This window comes from Brachyhypopomus gauderio, chromosome 3 (assembly GCF_052324685.1).
Source record: "Brachyhypopomus gauderio isolate BG-103 chromosome 3, BGAUD_0.2, whole genome shotgun sequence".
NCBI classification, from domain to species: domain Eukaryota; kingdom Metazoa; phylum Chordata; class Actinopteri; order Gymnotiformes; family Hypopomidae; genus Brachyhypopomus; species Brachyhypopomus gauderio.
The window spans coordinates 14,068,474-14,088,779 of NC_135213.1; the positions used below are offsets into that span (position 1 = coordinate 14,068,474).

The 20,306-nt window shown below is 40.4% G+C and overlaps 1 protein-coding gene across 1 annotated transcript in view; it reads right to left on the reverse strand.

Moving 5' to 3' along the window:
* LOC143510371 (testican-2-like) overlaps window positions 1–20,306 on the reverse strand; it is a 35,898-nt gene that overhangs the window by 11,929 nt on the left and 3,663 nt on the right. Inside the window, exons 2-5 of the mRNA XM_076999642.1 lie at window positions 12,085–12,093; window positions 11,531–11,576; window positions 5,542–5,656; window positions 4,431–4,536 (exon numbers count right to left, since the gene is read on the reverse strand). Coding sequence (XP_076855757.1) covers window positions 4,431–4,536; window positions 5,542–5,656; window positions 11,531–11,576; window positions 12,085–12,093 — 276 coding nt within the window. The remainder of the gene's footprint in view (window positions 1–4,430; window positions 4,537–5,541; window positions 5,657–11,530; window positions 11,577–12,084; window positions 12,094–20,306) is intronic.

Here is a 20,306-nt window from a genome sequence, read left to right on the forward strand (position 1 = left end):
TTAGGGTTCTGGACCCATAGTATTGTTAACCTTTTAAATCCTGTAAAGCGCTTTGTGACAACATGTATTGTGAAAAGCGCTATACAAATAAACTTTGATTGATTGAATAAGTCTCACCTGTGACTTGTCTCGTACACAGCAAAATCAGCAGAGTTAAATGTTTGGTGTTGATGAAATATTTGAGAGTAGAAAGTCAATCTGACTATTGCCCGAGTTAATCCAACTCTGAACAGAGTCTCATCTCTGTGGTTTTACTCCCAACTCCCAAAAAAACAGTGTCAAAATAAAGTGTTAAACAAGGTCTCCTTTAAAATAACTCTGAGAGTGTAAGTACGTCAAGTTCTCCTTTAAAATAACTCTGAGAGTGTAAGTATAAGGAATGCCACCTGATCTTCCCTAACCAGCCTCACCTGCCTCTCATTACCACGCCCCCTTTCAGTCACACTTATACACCTTCCCCAGCACGTCACAGTCGCAAAGTATTGTTGACTCATGCCACATACCGAGCGTTTCTATCTCATTTTTGATTCCCCGTGCTCTCACCCTTGCTCGCTCCATAGACCTCCTGGATTCTGCTCTCCCGTTACGACCCTGGACCGTCCCGACCACCCCAAGAGAACGTTACCGCTGCTAATGCTAGTGATCTACTGGTCATTCTCTGTGTGTGTGATTTATGTAAATAAAAGCGACCTACTTCCGCATTTGGATCCCTCTCCGCCTGGTCAATTCATTACATCAGCTTACATATTTCAGATCCTTTGATAAGTAGTTCTCCAATGAGAATGATAAAAGAGCTTGCATAGTGCCATATTGTTATATGTTGAAAATATGAGAATGTCATTCTGTATTTTTAATAGTTTTATTTTGTGTGGTGCACATGATGAGAAAAAAATGATAAAACATGTAGTATGTGATTCTATTTTTCAAATGAAATTGAATTAATTGCACACCCAAAGCTGCAGTATGCAAATCAATATCAGCATGGTAAATCAGTTGAGAAAAAATTGACACTGTAAGGTAGTCAGTTTATAACACTGGACTCTGGTGCTGAAAAGTTTGAACACTGAGTAGTGTTGCCAGGGCCGGAGTGGGACACATTTTCAGCCCGGGAGTTTCATGTCGAAATCCGGCCCAAAATTATTTTTCCCTCCCAATCGGCCCAAACTAGAGACTGACATGAGCCGGCCCATCGGGAATCCTCCCGAATCTCCCGATTAGCCACTCCGGCTCCGAGTGTTGCACAGTGGTACATTTTAACTCTTTTAAGTAGTTAAAAATAACTCTATTGCAGTGTAATTACTACAACACTTTGAAAAGTGTTAAAATAACACCCTGGGGTGTGGACCCATATAGACACTTTAAAAGTGTTGAAATTAACTCCCATAGAGTTATTTTGTGTCTTTCGAATTTGCTGTGTAATCACATGGGGCTAATGTGGTTTGTCTATTTAATGTGCGCTCGCGCAGTGTCCTGTGCTCGTCGTTGTCTAATGTTTACACGCTCAGTGTTGTAGTACATGTTACTCGTGCGCTATATTGCGCAATCTTTGTTAAATATTAAAAGTGACGTCAAAGAAAAGGAGGATTCGTGTCTCATCTTTCCCTGCTCCGCCGCGCGTCACAGTTTGTTTTTTTCTCATAGGATTTTTGTAGAGTGTCCTTGGGTAAGTTTAACTTATTATTATTATTAATTATTATTATTATTATTAATAATAATAATAATAATAATAATGATAATAATAATAATAATAATGTTATTATTAGCTGTATGTTTGGGGACACTGTCCTGCTGCAGAATAAATTGGGAGCCAATCAAATGCCTCCCTGATGGTGTTGCATGATGAAAAAGCATGTACCTGCATTTCTCAGCAGTGAGGACACCATTAATCCTGACTAAATCCCTATCCTAATATGCTTAAATGCAGCCCCTAACTTTGTAAAGAACCTCCACCATGCTTCACTGTTGCCTGCAGATTATTTCATTATTATAAAGCTCTTCAGCCAACAAACTGCTTTCTGATACAGTCAAACATTTCACATTTTGACTCATCACTGCAGCTGTTTTTTTTGCACTGCAATCCTTGTTTTTGTGCATAGTTGAGTCGCTTGGCCTTGAGTCCACGTTGAATGTATGGCTTTCTGGTCACAATGCTTTCATGAAGACCATTTCTGCCCAGACTTCTCCAAACAGTAGAAGGAGGTCCCTGGTTCCCCACTGGTTCCTGCCAGTTCTGAGCAGATGGGACCGCAGGACATCTTTCGATTTCCAAGGGAAGTAAGCATGATGCGTCTTTCATCTGCTGCACAAAGCTTCCTTGGCCGACCATCACGTCTACTGTCCTCAACACAGCCTGTCTGCGGCTCTTTTCACTTCATCAAAAGAGCTTGTGCAGCACATATAGGAACCAAAAATCTGCTTTATACTTGCTGATACAGAAGAACTACCTTGTGTCTTGTTGCTATGCTCAGGCTTGCCATGGTGTGTAACCTGTGACCATAAAACTTGCATTCCACAACCTTGTAACAACCTTGTAACCTTGAAACTTGTAACTGTTTAACTGTTCGTCTGCCTGATTTAAGGCTCCTATATAGCTCTTTCTGTTTCAGTTAATGATTGTGCTTCAACCTACATATGGAAATGGTGATCATTATCACCTGTTTGGTTTCACTGGTTAATCATACATCTTTAATCCTACAAAATCCCTAATCCCTGACTTTGTGCAAGTGTACCTAGCAGAATTGATGCTGTTTGGAAGGCAAATACACCAAATACTAATTTTATTTAGATTTCTCTTTGCATTTCTGTTTATGAAAGCATTATTATTTGCTGCATTGTTTTCCCACACCTGCCTAAAGTATTTGTATGGTAGGCTACTATAGATCTAATTTTGTACATGTAGTTAGGAAGTGCAGTTCTGTCTCAATTGTCTCTGCTCTTTAAGTGTCCAGGATTGTTTATGTCTGCCCATCTTGATGGCCCGGCGGTGGTTGCTGAGACTGTACTTGGTCAGGGTGGACCACAGTTTTGGATCAGACCACATGTTTGTGATCTGCCACATTGCACTTTCAATTTAATGCCAAATAACACTACATTTTTTCTCTGTGAATTTGATTTGACTTCTGAATAAGTAATATAGTTTTGTTTGAGCTATTTTCAAATTTCAAATTACAGTCTATGTAGTGTTAGTGTTTTTGTGTTAGTGTAGTGTTGGTGTATTAGTATAGTGTTAGTGTGTTAGCGTTTTAGTGTAGCGTTCGTGTAGTGTTAGTGTAGTGTAGAGTTGAACCGTGTGTCAGGACCACCTGAGTGAGGGAGCTGCTCTCCTCGATCATCTCTTGGTACTGCATAGCTTTAGAATGGTACATGTGGTGCTCCCTCTGCTGTAAATGTGATCAGTATTTGATTGCCCTTTTTATTTTTTATTATTTATGGATATCTGTCTGATTCTGCCCTGCATGCATTATTAAAATGTGTTGTTTTATGGCATAGAAAATGGTGAGTGCTTTTCCTCTAGGTTCACTGCCAAGTAAAAACTTTTTAAAATTTTGTTTGAATATTCAGCAATGTATTCTCACTGACTCTCTCCTTCTTTTTCAATTGGTGGCCCTTATTCAGATACAGACACTAAAGAGTGTTAATAAATCTGAACATTTTCTGTGCATGTGTGTAGCCTGGGTTATGTTTCTAGACTGGAGACAGAGTGTATTTATTTGTGTGAGTGCAGGAATGTACCAACAATGCAATGCAACTGTATGTATGGGGGGGGGGTGGTCAGAGAGAGAAGAAGTGTGATAGAGGGGGACATAGGGAGAGACAAAGGAAGAAGTAGAAGGAAAAAGAGTGAGATAAAGAGGGAGAGAGGGAGAAACAGGGAGAGAAAAGGAGACAGCTGATGATGAGAAAGGGAGACAGACAGAGAGGGAGACAGAAAATAAGACAGAAAGGGAGGGAGGGAGAGAGAAGGAGAGAGAGAAGGAGGGAGAGAGAGAGAGAGAGAGAGAGAGAGAGAGAGAGGAAGAGAGAGTTCCTATTGTTGAATGCAGTGCTATGATTAATGGGCTTCACTGATTTGAGTGGCACATTACTCGCCTGCTTCTGGCTTTATTGATTCATGTATCATTTTTAATTTTGACCTTGTACGCAAGAAGAACTGAGAAAATGACTGCTCCCATCCTCTCTCCCTCTCTCCCCCTCTCCCCACTCCCTCTCTCCCCATCTCCCCCTCTCTCTTTCCTCTAACTCTGTCCCTACTGTTCCTCTTTCTTTTTTCACCCTTAACTTTACCCTCCATCCCTCTTGCAATTGCGGTCACCCCTATAAATATTTGATTTGGTCCCAGGTTGAGCACGCCGAGGGAATCAGCATGGTCTCTGTACTAGTGTGTGTGTGTGTGTGTGTGTGTGTGTGGGGGGGTATTGAGGGACATATACCTGTGAAGCATAATTATGTCCATCAGATCCACACACAGGGGTCGAGGCTGACAGTGGACATGGTTTACAGCTACTAACATGAGGCATCTGGTCAGGATGCTGTGCCCTGCAGAACACCAGAACACAACAACAGAGTCACTGCATCATGGACATTCACATCATGACATTGGCCTGGCAAGTTTTAGCATATCTTAAGCAAGAGACTTTAAAATAACTCATTATAATATCAGTAAACTGTTTTTGTCAATTTTGTAAATATTGATAGCCAAATAACTGAATCCAGGGAATAAAATCCCATTTAATTCCTTGTTAAACAGCCTGTAGCAACAAAAGTGGATGATTATCCATTAGGAATTCAGCCTTGTTCTTTCTGCTCAGTGCTGTGGCTCTGATCGTGTGATCAGACCGTATCAGCCTTCATCAGCAGATGTCAGTCTCTCTTATTCAATGAGTCGATGCTGCAACTAATGGTATTGATAGGGACAAGCTAACGAAATCACTCTCACACTCCCACTCTAACTCACTCACATTTGCACACACACACACACGCACACACACTCGCACATACACGCACGCACGTGCAATCATAGAGGAGAAATAAATGCCCATATAGACTCTACAGGCAGTGATGTTTTGGCCCATTAGTTTTGCCGATTACACTCTAGCTCTTTGGGGCTGTTCATCAGTTCAGCAGATAAATGGGGAATGCTGGGTAAACCCAAAGCCTGATTAAACTCACACAAACACACACACACACACACACACACACACACACACACACACACACACACACACACACACACACACACACACACACACACACACACACCAAACATGCACTCAACTTCACTTGTGGATACAGTCACACATTCACCTACAGAAAACACATGCACACACTATAAAGACACTGAGTTCAACCTTCAGAATTGCTCCTTGATGTCCTATACCTAATTTATAAATTTTTGTCACTTTGAAATTTTAATGTTTTATCATGTATAGAAAGACAATATAATCCTCCTAAAAGATATACATGACCCCATGGTTATATATGTGATGTTAGACTGCATACATCTGTAAGCCAGCATGACTCCCGTGTTTCCCAGCTACTTGCCTCTGCTCCAGTTTCTTGCGGTTGACGCACATGGCTCTCTGGTAGCCCTGGGCCACACATACTTTGTGTCGACTGCATTTCACCTTCTGACATGGGTCCTTGGTGGTGTCCACACCTGTCGGGCAATTGAGGTACAACTTCCCTGTTATTAACTCATCGATTCACACAGGGTTTTCCTCTCACCACTGTTCATAAGTAAACACAGAATTGAGGGCAAGCCATCCTGCCGCTATCTCTGTGTACTAGACCTTTAATGCCTAGCAATCCTACCATAAATACTGTTTGATACTCCCACCGTCTGCCATTGCTGAGCAGAATACTGATAAAACACTGAAATCACTGTTGATGTCTGGGTAAAAATTATATGTCACAGGAATATAATGCACTGTGTAAGATGCTTATATGAAATTTTAAGGTACCAGTGGGAAATTTTATTTTTGTCCATGAAAAGCAGGATCTTAAATTGTATCTTCACTTATCTTGGACTACACATGAATAATTCAAGACACGCTGAGTCAAAAGTAAAAAAAAAAATTCACTTGACTCAGGAACTGTGAGAGAACATGCTGGAAGCAAAGCTTCGTTACAGAAAACGCCATCTGTTCCAAACGTCTCTGAGCAAATCAGATAAACAACCAGACAAACAAACATCTTGAAGTTCACCACATATTCTGAAATAAAGGTGTGGGGATAGCCCTCGTGAGCCTTCAGAAAACACACTTCTGACACTGGCAGTGTTATCAACATCTCTCTCATTCTTTTGTCCTTTCCCGGCTGTCTCTCCTCAACAAAAACAAAAAAACAATCCCCCCTGTTCACTGTGGCAGAATGCTAATGCATTCGTTCTGATTCGGCTAATCGCTCCCACAAGCTACGACACTGAAACATCTCAATAGCACGATGAATGAAGGGAGACGCAAGCTGACATTTAGGATGGAATGTCATAAAATCACAGCGGCTATAGTTCCTCTGCAGCAGTCTTCTTTCTGGATGTCACTCCCCTTCTCTCCTTCCCTCTCCTGCTGCTCTGCAGTTTGGGTTGCTGTCAGCCATATGCCAGCACACACATCTTATTACTCACTCTGACAGCTGAAATGGTTAAAGCTTCTAACTGGCTCCTATGGAGTTACCACTTTCAATCAGTTTCTCAATGTTATATGTTGCCTGATATCAGGAGAGGCAAATGCAGCAACCAGATTTCGTTGTATAAAACAAGAAATGCAGTCAGTTCTTCTGTTGTACCTTTTAATAGGTGTTGTTCACCATGGGACACTGATCTGTATTTAGCAATGGCCGTTTTCCTGAGAAGGGTGCAAAGCAAAATGATGTGTACAAGGGAAACAATAGATTAAAATCCCTAGATTCATAAAGTGCAAGGCATGAGCAAACGCTCATGAAGAGCTCAGCAGCATGACCCAGACTGCTGCAGATGTCATTCAGAATGACAGGAACAGGGAAATCATGAGGAGACTGTCCTGGGCACCATCACGGCTGCTATATTTAACTAGCCATGATTAGTGGTTTCACATTTCCCAACACATATGTTCAAACATGGGACTTCTGACAATTCCTTGGAACTTGAAAGGACTGTTAATGCATTCCTATCACACACTGAAAGAAATTGATTGGATATACTCTAAATGATTTGCTTTAATAGGGCACTATACATCTGTCTTTTTTCAACAAACCATCTTTAATTTTAGTTATTATTTATATTATTATGCCGAATAAAACATTTGATGACGTGTAGTGTATTTAATGCATTTTCATTCCATGTTTCCACCCTAGAGTTCCCTGTTATGGTGCAGCAGTAAATCTGACACAATTGCTGTTCCAAGATGGTGTAAACACTCCCTCACACACTGCAGTAGCTGCAAACTTGACAGATGACGATGAGATAAATCTGTCAGACTCTTCAGGAACACTAACAATCACTGTCTCAGAGAGTCTTTAGGCAAGAAAATAATCCAGAACAATCTTACAAAGAATAAGAGTGTAAGTGTCTTCTGATGAACTTTTTTAGCTTTGATTCACAATGGTATGAGAGAGAAGGTTATATAGTGAATGCAGAGTTTCACGTATTTTTGCATCTTTTATGGCGCTGCAAGACAATTTTGCACAAGGATTCTAAACTTATATGTAGACATTTTATCTCAGACCAGGTTTTATCTCAGGTAATGTCCTGCACTAAAACTAATCCTGCCTGCTCCCGGCTTATGTCTATAACCCTATACAAGCTAAAGGTCTACCAAAGTAATCAGACATTTGGCACACTGTCAAGACTCCTGTGGAAATATGGAAAGGTTGTTGGAAATTGTAAATGACAGAGGATGTGGATGAAGCAGAGACCAAAGCTGACTGAGACATACCTGCTTTGCATCAGAGCATCTGCTGTAAATGTAAACCTCTCCATTACTATGGAAACCCAATTCAAGCTTGGGGGGAAAAAAGAGAACACACAACTGCAACTTCAGTCTCAAGGGATGGTCATTGTAGCATTGTGTATTTCTCTCAGGGACAGAAAGCACATATGCTGCACTCCACTGACTATAGTGCACCCAGAGATGCATGTCCCCAGACAATATTCTGAGCAGCTGTAACACCACAGGGGATCCTGTGATAGAAGCCTCACGTCTCTGTGCAACATTTCTACTAATAGGTTTGTAATAAGAGCAGGCAGCGGCAACAGCTCAAAGACATAGGTGAAGTCTTATTTCTCACGTTCCACTTGAATGCTTCATCCTCCTCTCAGCAGGCCTACCATAAAAGGCTCACTTGGAAACCAGTGTCACACTCAGTTACCTCAGGTTCTGAACCGCAGCACCGACGACAAGACATGCATTCTCATGGAGTCATCTCCTTTACGGTAATTGTGAAGGTGAGGATGATCAGCTGTAATGCTCAGTGGGATGGATATAAGCTGTGAATTCTGTGCCTGGACGCTGGCTTCAAGCTATGTGATTGCATTACTGATTCAAATAAGGGGAAAACTGGTCGCGCATTTTACACTATTGAGACTCAAGCGGTTCTGAAGACGTTTCCATAGAAACATGAGTTGGACAGAATTTCTGCAACATAGTAACATGATCATATATTAATGGAAGTGCTTTATGTCAAAATGATTAAATGAATGCTGTCTTAACTCTAAGTCTTAAAGGTTCCATATAATGGGGAACTATATTTTCCTTGGAATAAAGAATAAGGAGTAGAATAAGGAGAATTGGGTACATGAAACAGGCATACTCAAGCACTGATGTCTTCTACTGCAAAACAGGAAGCTAAAATGGGCCTAATCCAAAACCCTGTGGACTAGGGATGTGGAGATTCACCGATTCACATCAGTTAATCGGTACACATGTCTGCGATTTGACTGCACCGGTAGATTCAACGTGCATCGGGTTTAATTTGCGGGCGAATTCACGATGCATCGCCTCTAGCCTTTTTGCATCGGCAAATACCATGATTGAATCGGGTGTTTTGTTTTCCAGTATCTATTCCTTATTCTAACATTTAGAGGCAACATATTTTTTATTTTTATTGATTTTTTTTTTTTTCGAGGCAACATAAATGCACCATCGTGTCCTCAGGTACTGACGCAAACACGCAGACGTACACAACAAAGATGGAGGGAAACGAGAGCATTAGCAACGACAAAGATATTTAAGGCACCAAAAAAGACACACAAATCAAACGTGTGGCAATATTTCGGGTTTTTTAAGCGATGTGGTCAACTTGACAAGACGCACGCAATCTGCAAACAATGACGTGGGGCTATCAAATACATTAGTAGCACAACGAACCTGGCGACACACATGAAAAGATGGTGTGGACATCTCTGCGGCCGCTAGCCCCTCGTAAGTCTAGCAGACAGTATTGTTGCAGATCATAATATTCACTATGTTAATAGAGAGTAAAGTAGAATTGTGCTATTGAGTTAAGAAAACTGATGGGTTAGGCCATCCTCAAACCTCAACTAACTGTATAATAATAATCACTTATCAAACCGAATCCTCATATAGTAAGTCATATCGTTACCAATCATTTTTGAATTGCATCATATCGTGAACAGGAGTGATTTGTATCGCATCGTATCGACAAGGGGTTTCAGAGTATCACAGTTATATCGCATCGGTGGCAGTGTATCGAGATGTGTATCGAATCTAGCTTAGTGGTGAAGATATACGTCCCTACTGTGAACCGAAAGAAAGTAGTTTGTCAGTTTCTTATACTAAAAGTTTCACAGGGAGCCAATAACCTTAGATAATTTACTGTTGTTACCACAATTGAAAGCAAGTAACTGGCTAGCAAACTAGCTAATATATGTTACATTAGCTAACAAACAAAATAGAATGACAATGTAGCTAGGGTTAGTTAGGTTATTATTTTCTTTTCTATGTATCATTAAATATATGTGTTGTCATAGAAATCTACAATCTCCAAAGTATCTTTGTCAACCCCCTTGTCTGGTAAAGTCAAACACCTTCTCTACAGAGAGCAATAAGAGAGCAATTTAAAAATACATAATAAATGCATTCTATTGCACCTTTAAGTGGTATGGGCATGCTCCTTGAGGCTATTTAAAGATCTGACACACTGGATCTCCTTTGCTAATTGTCATGCTGTATCTTTCAAGGTCAGAGCATTTTGTAATGTGTGAGTTCGGTAATCCAGATCTGTCTGATTGCTCCAGGGCTGATTTCTCTCTCTACACTTCAACTCAATGGGAGATCAAGGTGACAAGTGCCCTGCAGGACCAATTCCTTTGGGGTGCTGATTAGTACCTTGCAGCATGAGCTATTCTCGCTTTTTTCAGAACTGAGTGGAACATGGGTTAAAAGCAAATGGAGATCCTCTCACCATTATGGATATGAGAAAGAGCTGACATGAATGAGTGATTTGGGTGGCCGAATGGCTTCACTAAATGTACAAATCTAGTTAATATTACCTGTATTAAAATGTTCTGTGTGTTTATGTGGCATGGTAGTTAAATTCTCACCAGTACTGTGGCAAGTGTTTGGAGTCTTTAAAGAGCAAACAGAAGGAGATTCACAGTCTGCATTTTAACCAATTGGAAATGTTAATGAAAGTAAGTGGACTTCTCACAAAAAAAGACGAAAGCATGTCAACTGTCTAAAATGGGTTACACAAAACAGCTTTACTGCTTGCCACAAAGTCCACTTGTTTGATTGGCATAAAGGTCAGCAACAAGCACTTCCTGTGTAATGTGCCTATCCTTTCTATCTGATTCACTGCTTGTACATTTGTTTCAGTAGCCTACTGGTAAAAGTGTTACACATCTTGTAAATTTGTTTGTACTTTTGTAATTTTGTTCCCTAAAATGTAAATTTATCTTGGCCTTCTTCACCAGAGACAAAGTAATCAGAATTAAATCTTAAAATAATACTTACCATTCTAACCAGGCAGCTTATTAATGTAGTATACAATAAGTGGAACTGATATCATCAGAAAGAAAATAATGGCTGTGTTTGCAACAATGTTTATAATCTCACGAATGTTATGTGTTATATAATAACTCCCCCTGTTTAAATACCTATCTCCCTGTTTAAGTGCCCATCTCCCACTTTATGGGGCCATCCTCCTGATTAAGTGACCATCCCCCTATTTAAGTGCCTAGCCCCAATGTAAGTGCCCATCCCCTATTTAAGTGCCCATCCCCCTGTTTAAGTGATAATCCCGCTGTTTAAGTGACCATCTCCAGTACTTGGAAGTTTGGTAGTCAGTGAATGGACTAAGAATGATAAACAACTGAGAAGATAATAATTTACATTTTTGTTACTCAATTTAAATAGAACATGTTTTGAAAAGAGGAACGAGTTACTCTGTTCAGAAAAGGGTGTTTTCACCCCCTGAGCAGCACAGATCTCATCCCACAAGTAAGAGGTATGGTCAAAGCTTATGCTATATGGTTGACAAGGATCAGATATTCTATGAAATGTCTTTAAGTCTGAAAGAGGAGCTGTGTACTTACTCTCATCAGAACCCTGGGGATCTTCTACTGTTCGGATGTAGTCATCCTAAACAAACAAACAAACAAACAAACAAACAAACAAACAGAAATCAATAGAAATAAGTGAATTTTAAATTATTGAATCCATAAGATTCAATATAACACACTTTTTTAAATTACACATATCTTAAATAATTTCCGCTAAACCCATTTTCAGCATTAGACATGACATAAATAATAGTCATAACTAGCAAGATTCACAAAAGAACTTTTGCCTCTGTCACCATGGGAACACAGATCACACTTGACGTACACACCCACGGGAACAGAACCAAATGGAATCAATCTGAGTGACAAGCTAAGTGACTAAAAAGGGATGTCAGAGTACTGCATACTTGTTTTCCTAAGAAATGGGTTTTTTTTTAGTTTCTTTCAAATTCAGTGAGGTGTCATGGTGATTTTTGTATACTTAGGTTTATGCACTACAAGTTTAAAATGTAAACGAAAACAAACACAGAAACTTTATTCATGCCATCACAATGAAAGTAAGAACAAAATTAGAAACAATGTCCTACCTCCACTTCCTTCAGCGGTGGGAGAGAGAGAGAGCAGGAGCAGCGAGGTGAGAAAAAGAGAAACAAGAGGGAGGGAGCCATGTTAGAGAAAAGACACATCAAAGAGCAGGAGTCTTACAGTACACATGTGAAGGAAAGTCTTCTTTTCATGTGACTGATGTTCAAGGCAGTAAGACGAAATAGCTTCTACATTCCACAGATGCCCCAAAGACAGATGATTAGAGTTGATCATAGTAAGCTGATCAAAGCTGACTTGTGGGCCTCTGCTCTTCAGTTATTGTGCTTTAGAAGTTGCTGTCAGAACCTTGTGCATTTCATGTTTTTTTATTTGATTGTACAATTTTTATTCTAGCCCCACACAGTCTGAAACACAAACTCAATTTGTCTGTTCATTCAGATATTGTTTGGCTAGGATTCATAAGACTGCTTCATTTGTAACATCTGAGATTGATCCGGATGCTTAATGCACACAATAAAAAAGGGCATTTGTTGGAAGGATCATTTGAGTATTGAATCCTTCTGCAAAGTCGGTATTGCTAAGGTCAATATTGTGCTAATGATTAATAAACAGTCATTTAGTCTTAGCACTGAACCCACAGAATACATTACTTACAACAATACTTCACACAGGTCCCATGTAGGACATCCAACATTTAGTGTGGCTTGTTTCTCATGGGAAGACTTGTGATTTGGTTCACATAAGCTTATGTCACAGTAGACTATGCAACACTGCCTAATCACAAATCTGTTAACAATATACCATTATAAATAATGAATATGACATAAGACAGATTGTGTGATTGTGTAATCCCACAATTACATTATTATCTCTTTGTCCCTGATACACTAAAAAAACAAACCAAACTGTTCTTTTCTCTTTATGAGAAAGAATGACACATAGCTTTTCTGTCTCTGCTCATTGATGCCCAGAAAACAGTAAACAGACAACACTCAACGCCTCTCACATGGTCTCACATTTATTTTACTCCACAAATGTGCAATGCCAACGCAAACAGCTACACTTGCTCATTTTAGCACCTTACGTGTAAATAAAAGCCTTCAGTGAGCATACATCCCCTTATGGGTTACCAGGATGTGAGATGTTAGGTGCTATCCAGCTTTGATGATTGCAATGGTTTGTCCTTGATTGGCTAAGGATTCTGAATACATGCAATCTAAACACTTTCCAAATGAGAGGATCCTCATATTTGGCATATTTACAATGCAGAACCAAGGGCATGCCCCACAGTCCTGGACTCAAAACAAATGCTAACTGTGATCCTGTTGCTAGGTCCAGTTTGTGCCCCCACCAAGCTGAGGCAGGCCTGCTGTGAGCAGGGGGAAGGCACATGGGGTGAAAGGAGCACTGCTGTCTCGCAGTGGGAGCATCCCGAGGGTCTCAGGATTCGTAGCATCTAACATCATCCCAGCAGGCGTGCCAATGCCACATTCGTTTAGCCAGTGTAGTTCAGGGTGCTCGGGCTAATGGAGCATGACTGCCAGATGCTTCTCTGGCTCTCCAGAGAGCCATGTTAATGCTAACACTAATGCTAGCCTGAGTCTGGATACAAGCCTGACTGAAGCGTTTTACTGGGGAACACAGATAGCACGAAGCATGGTGTGTCCTTTGTCCTTGGGATGAAACAATTTAACCGCATGTCTTATCACTATGACACAGAGGACCTCTGCAAGGGCACAAGAACATACAACTGGAAAGATGGTAACACCTTCTCATCCACACAAACCTACCTTCAAAGACACCTACTCCTCAAAAAGACAACCATAGGACGGAAATATTATACACATCTATATGTTTATTTTTATTCGTTATTCCAATCTCATCATACTGTATATTCTGTGGAAAATTATTGTTGTCTTCCTTGTTGTCTTCAGTCTAATGGTTAATACCATTAAGAAACAAGACAAAGAAACATTTCTAAAAAGTACACATCTGTGAGAGCAGCAGACAGGCAGACCTGTGCACCAAGAGTGGAATCATTTCTGGCTGTGTTCATGTTGGCGTCTCTGGCATCCCTGCTCAGTGTAAGTGGAGCATGACCTACTGGGAGACTCTCTGGAAGGAAACTCAGCCTGGATCACATTTGCATTTGTAAGCCACACTGGTCCAGGGCATGAATACATGACAGAACACATATGAGTCTGAAGGCTTCACAGTCTCTAGAATTGTAGCAATCAAAGTTTGTCTATACATTTGTCTAAGGGACAATGTGTAAAATTGTTGTGTATGTATTTGTGCATTTGTTTATTTATTGTGCCTTATTGTTGGTTTGTTTGTTTTATTGCAGTGTTCACACAGTGTTGCAAAATTCACAAGTCAAGTTTCAATATCAATACTAGCTTGAGAATGAACCATTGGCTACAAAAAGGAATTTATTTTCCTTAGGAGGACACATCAGCACCTCCAGCTTGTCTGAATAGTTACACCAAACTGATATACTTCATTTATAGGGAATGATTTACATACAGAACATTACCTGTAAATGAAAGCACAAATTCCAAATAAATGTTTAGACTCAAAGTATCCTACACAGTCTTGCATTTTAAATAAATACTGTACAGAAGCTCAACAGGTCCTTTCTCTGCTATTAACTGGGCATTTTGCCATGCCATTTGCTTTCACAGCGATTGGCTAAATGTGATGTGATTCAGTGTAAACAGAGAGCAATGCATGGTAGCTACTCCCAATGTATGTGTGATAATCACAAATGGTAAACCATTTGCTTGATCAGCACACAGTGGGTCAGAAACTTTCAGAAAGTTAATAAGTAAAAAATAGAGACATATAGAAGAAAGAAAAAAGCAAGAAAGGGGCCATTTTTCTCTCAGCTCTGAGAGTTTGGCACAGTATGCTGTGAGCTTTAAGGGTTGGCACAGTGTGTCCTCTCTGTCCTACCACTTTCCCAATGAGAGAGGAATGGTGGGGACCTACTGCTGTTTCATCCACTTACAAACACATCAGGAGCACCTTGCCGACAGGACCTACATATTAGGCAGGCCAGACCCACAATACACAAGCTGTTTCATTTTATTCTGCTTCACATCCCTGATTCCATACTGTGTGAACTCACAGGGTCCTCTCTACTAACGTCCCCTTATTATCCAATTGACTCCAGTTTAAATGTTTTAATATGTCATTTGAAATACATCATAAGCAAAGCCACAATTATGATTCGTAAATGACTGTTAATGGTTAAGAATAATTAAGCTAGACTTAAATCAACAAACCTCAAGTCCTCAAGCAGGCAAATGGTACACAGGAAGACAGATCATTTTTGGTTGATTTTTTTCAACCCAAAATCTGGGAGCTTGTCTAACACACCAGCAATGTTTTGAGCAGCTAGGGTATTTTAGTGTTTTGATGGTCCCATTAACACTTTGGCACATTTCATGTTCTAGCAAAACCTATAAACCAAGGAATCACCAAAATTATAGTCCCTGCCTCACATTCTCCTCTACCAGTTTGTGTTCAATAAAAAATATTGGTTTGATATGATCTCATGTTTAATGAGTTGGACAAAGATTCTAATGTGAGAATTTGGTAAAAGCATCTCTAGCCAATTGGTCAGGTGTCACAGCAATAAGCTGTGATATAAGGCAAAGAACTTGAGCTATGACTTGAGATGATCGCAGAGTAGACCTTTCATTGAGGATCAAACTGTGGTCATCCCAGATGTGGCTTGCCTTGTATCTGCTAATAGTAGGTCACTGACATGTAAAAACACACTGAGTTCAGTGCATGTGGGGTGCACTGAGGCTGCAGAAATGAATGAAGTACAGCCTCGCTGACCCCTGCACAGTCATCAGAAAAGACATTTAAGATATAATCATTGGGCACATTAAAAAGACTCTGAAGTTCTGTCATATGAGAACAAAGAATGTGTCTCAATCGTTTTCCTTTCAAAAGTATGGAAAAATGTTCTCCCCTGGGCACAGAACCTGTACTTCTGACCATCTCTTTCTTTCTTATTAGTTCTGTGTAGAAAACCAATACTTATCTTAGGAAAACTGTATTAGAAAATATATGAATTGAAAATTCCTTCTGCCTGGATATTCTAAGGGAAAGCATTTGTTGAGAGTGATTATGTATCTCTTCAAAACAGTATAATACCTGGAGACTCAGCAATGTGCCCCCATTGTCATGCCAAGATCATATCTCGGTGAGCGCCACAGAGGCTTAACTTATCCCCTGCTATTTGAAACCTGATTTGACATTCGGGTTTCAGATAGCATTTTGAAATGAAAACTCATATCTGAGTCTTCCACACAGTATTGGGGCACATGTGGCAAAGTGTTCTCACAGCACTTCAGGAATCTACAAGAACAAGACAATAAAAGCCTTCTCAGTGCAGCTCAGACCACGTCTGCCACTGGCCTATCAGCTTTACCTACGTCAATCATTCAGAAAAATAATCTCACCTGACACCTGAGACGACTGATATATCTGACATTAAAACTATACCTTCCATACAACAAGGCTAGTAACATGAGATTAGATCATAATATAATATTAGAGTTGGTAAACTGATTAAAAAAAGGTTTAGCTGAATTCACCAGATCACTAAATTTTATTTCATACCAGAATGAATGCGAGCACAAATCACTTTATTACAGTCCTTGTTTCCATTCCTGTGGATATTCAATTTGCATAGTTGTGTCTTTCTTGAAAGGACTGTATGAGACCCAAATGAGATTGTGATGCGCTGTTTTCAGCTAAGAGAGAAGAGGTTGTCAATGGCACCTCAGTCCAGTCACCCCCAGCATGAAACATGGCTGATTAAGGTCATTTCTGTAGGGCCGCTCTGCAGATCCATTACTGCCTCACTGTGCCAAATTAACACCCCCCCCCCCCACTTCTTCACACACAGGCATACAAACACACCTCAATTTTAAACCAATCACACAAGATGAACAATATTTTTCTCTACTAGGGATCTACTATCAAATTGCTCAAATAATTCTTATCCAGCGCAGAATGAAGTGAAAAATGTCAATATGTTCCATATCACTAAGCCAGCGTAAAAGTACAGACTGCAGAAGGGTACGTAATGCACTGCAGAACGGTAAAGGCATTGTCCGGTTCTGTAAGAACAGGTATATCAGCATACAGTAAGCAGCTTTCCTGCATCAGAAAGCAAATGCTAGCAGCGGCAGTCCTTCCCAAGCAGAGCAGTGCAAGGTGTCACCACCACATTGCCCCGGGCAAGAGGACTTCAGAGAGGGAGCCACCATCGCCTCTGTGCACATGAGAAGGACAAACAGTGCTGCCGGCAACTCATCAGCCGCCGTCCGCTCTGGAAGTATTTATATACTGCGCTATGCGGTGTATCCTGTGATGTTACACAGACAGGAAAGCAGGACACCCTGCTGGGGGAGCTGAAAAACGCCAGGTGCGGTTTAATAGACAATTCATTAAGAATTAAGCACCGTGATGGAGAGAGCGGGAGTGTGTGCACTGATCTGTTGTCTACTAAAGCCTACCATAACATCACTCATTAATATGGAAACATGGTGCGCTTTGCGGCCCATGCTGTGAACAGACATGTCAGGTTGTGGCTCGAGAATGGCCTGTCGGAACAGAACATTCCAGAACCCAATCGGAACAAAGTCTAGAGCCATGTAAGATTCTGTGCTCTATGTACTATAGTGCACAACTTTGCGGTCCCGCCAATCTTGTTGCGGTGTCTAAAAATGTAGTGCAGGATATCCAGTGCACTGTAACAATTCCACGGTGCACCACAATGAGTAGTGTAGAATCGATGTAGTGGGCAAAGTGGGCAAGGAGTGTCCATAATTCACTCGTTTGTGATCTCTGAGGTGGACAACGGAATGATGGTGATGTCATCATATGTTACATATGTAATTAGCAGGTTAATTGAAGAAATGCTTCGGTATTTTTCAAATGATTTTTGTAATCCCATAGGATGACTTTACAGTAATCTAGATTAAATAACTTTTAGGTCAAAAATTTTTTTTGTTAAAATATATATATTTTTTTACAAGCATACCACTTAAGTAGCAAACCAACTGATTGCTTTCGTTACCTCAGGGACTGATGAAGCTGTCGTGAGCTTATTTTACCTGCTACAGAGAAGGGCTACCTTTCTCTGGAAATAGGCCAGCAGCTCAACCTTAATACTACTTTGTGTGTACATCCTCTTATCTCATGTACCTGATGTTGTTCAACTTGTTACAATGGACCGTGGTATGATGCTCGCGCAGTAACGAGCCAACATGCATACATGTAGTGTCCCAAATCATTCACTGACTTGACAAATTCTATTAATATGGTAGTGCCCTATGTAGTGATCTAGATTTTTGTATGTAGGGAATAGTGAAGAGAGCATAGTTTCAGAAGTAGCTTAGATGTAAACAATTTGATTTGATCTGCCTAGTTACAGAACACAGGCTTTCTTCCACCCACACTGCCTTGCAAAGTCAACGGAGGCACTGATTCCAATTACAGATAGGCCAGGCGTTACACAGAGAACATGCTGTCCCCTCACTAATAGTACAGCAGGTTGAGCAGATGATTCTCCACAGGACCAAGACATGAGAGAGAAACTGACAAGAGGTTTTACAGCGACTCTGCCTACATCACTTACATAGGGCTTAGTCAGGTGAAAGTAAATATGCTGAGTTATAATAGACCTGCTAGGCCCAACGGACAGCAGAGCAGACCACCCCAGATGTTAAAATGAAAACCCTACTACAACCTACGGAGAGATGTGAAGAATATGTTCAGAAATGTTAAATATACATGTAAACGTCACCAGATTTGCAGCTAGTTCTTCAGATCCAAAATCTGAGCAGCTTATAAGCAAACACAAGGGAAGGGAGGCCTGACTAATTTTTTTAACTACCTGATGTCCACATTATAGTCTGCTTTACATGAGTGTGATTGGCTAGTAGGCTTGTCCTATGAACAGTCATATTCATCACAAAATGTTATGATTTCTCTTTTCAGTTAAAAACCTCTACTGAATACTGGATGATTTTTCCCCTCTGTGCTTTGTGTTCAATGGCATCCTATCCATGTGTCCTCTCCAAAGGATCACTTTCACAGTGGCCTGTGGAAGACTGTACACCTGCTCTCCAATTACACATTAAACAGTGCAGCAGTAGCTGCTCATTATTTTGCCTGAATGCCATGCATGACTGCCTGATCAATGAGATTGTGTGTGTGTGTGTGTGTGTGTGTGTGTGTGTGTGTGTGTGTGTGTGTGTGTGTGTGTGTGATAATTTTATAGTCTATATATTGGTAGGTGGGGGAAGGGGTGAGAGGTCTTTGCCTTCCTCTCATTTATCTTGTTTTCCTTAATCATGTGCTACCTGCCATATCATAAGTTCATCTCCTCTCGCACATAGAAATCAACTTTCAGCCATATAACCTGAGAAGTAACAATATAATTTCTTCTTTCTCTATCCCACATGTACACATACATGCTGGCATACATTTGAAATGGCAAACTACATTCTGTGTACTGCATTCAGCTAATGCTGCATACTTATATAGGGCTCAATCACACAAGAAGTATGCAGTATGCACTTCAAAGGAATTCATACTTTACACAAGAAAAATTCACCTACTGAATCTTATTCGATAATAGCAATCTCAGAGAAATACCATACGAGATGTACTAGCGTCCACTGCAGGCATCCCATAGCTACCTTCTGCCAAGCAGCTTTAGAGTTAGTATGGGAATGAGCTCTGTACACCAGAAGACATTGTTTCATTCCAGCATCTCAGCTTTGGGAAGAACTGTCATTGTCCATATGACAATAAATTGCTTTTGTTCACTAGTATGACACCCATTATGGAGAAGCACAGTGAAATCAGAGGCAGAAGAGACAGCAAAACAAAACCCATAAGCCAAAGGCATTGTCCTCTGTTCTGCTCCACCTAATGACGAGTGGAGGGAGATGGAGGCCATTCATATGGGACAGAAAGATGGACTCTCTGTTCTTTTCTCTTTATTGTGTAAGTGTGGAATTTTTTTAGGGTTGAGGAGGAAAAGAACATCAAGAAGCAATTTCAAAGCGGATGGTATAATTACATGAGCCACGCGTCTTTTTGTGGTTTAAAAAGCAAGTTTTTAAAAGTTCCTCTGACAGCCCCAATTTTCTAAAAGCAATAAAACTGCAATTGTGAAATTGTGAAAATAGAGTAAACAAATGTTTATTCCACTTATGTGCCATTGGGG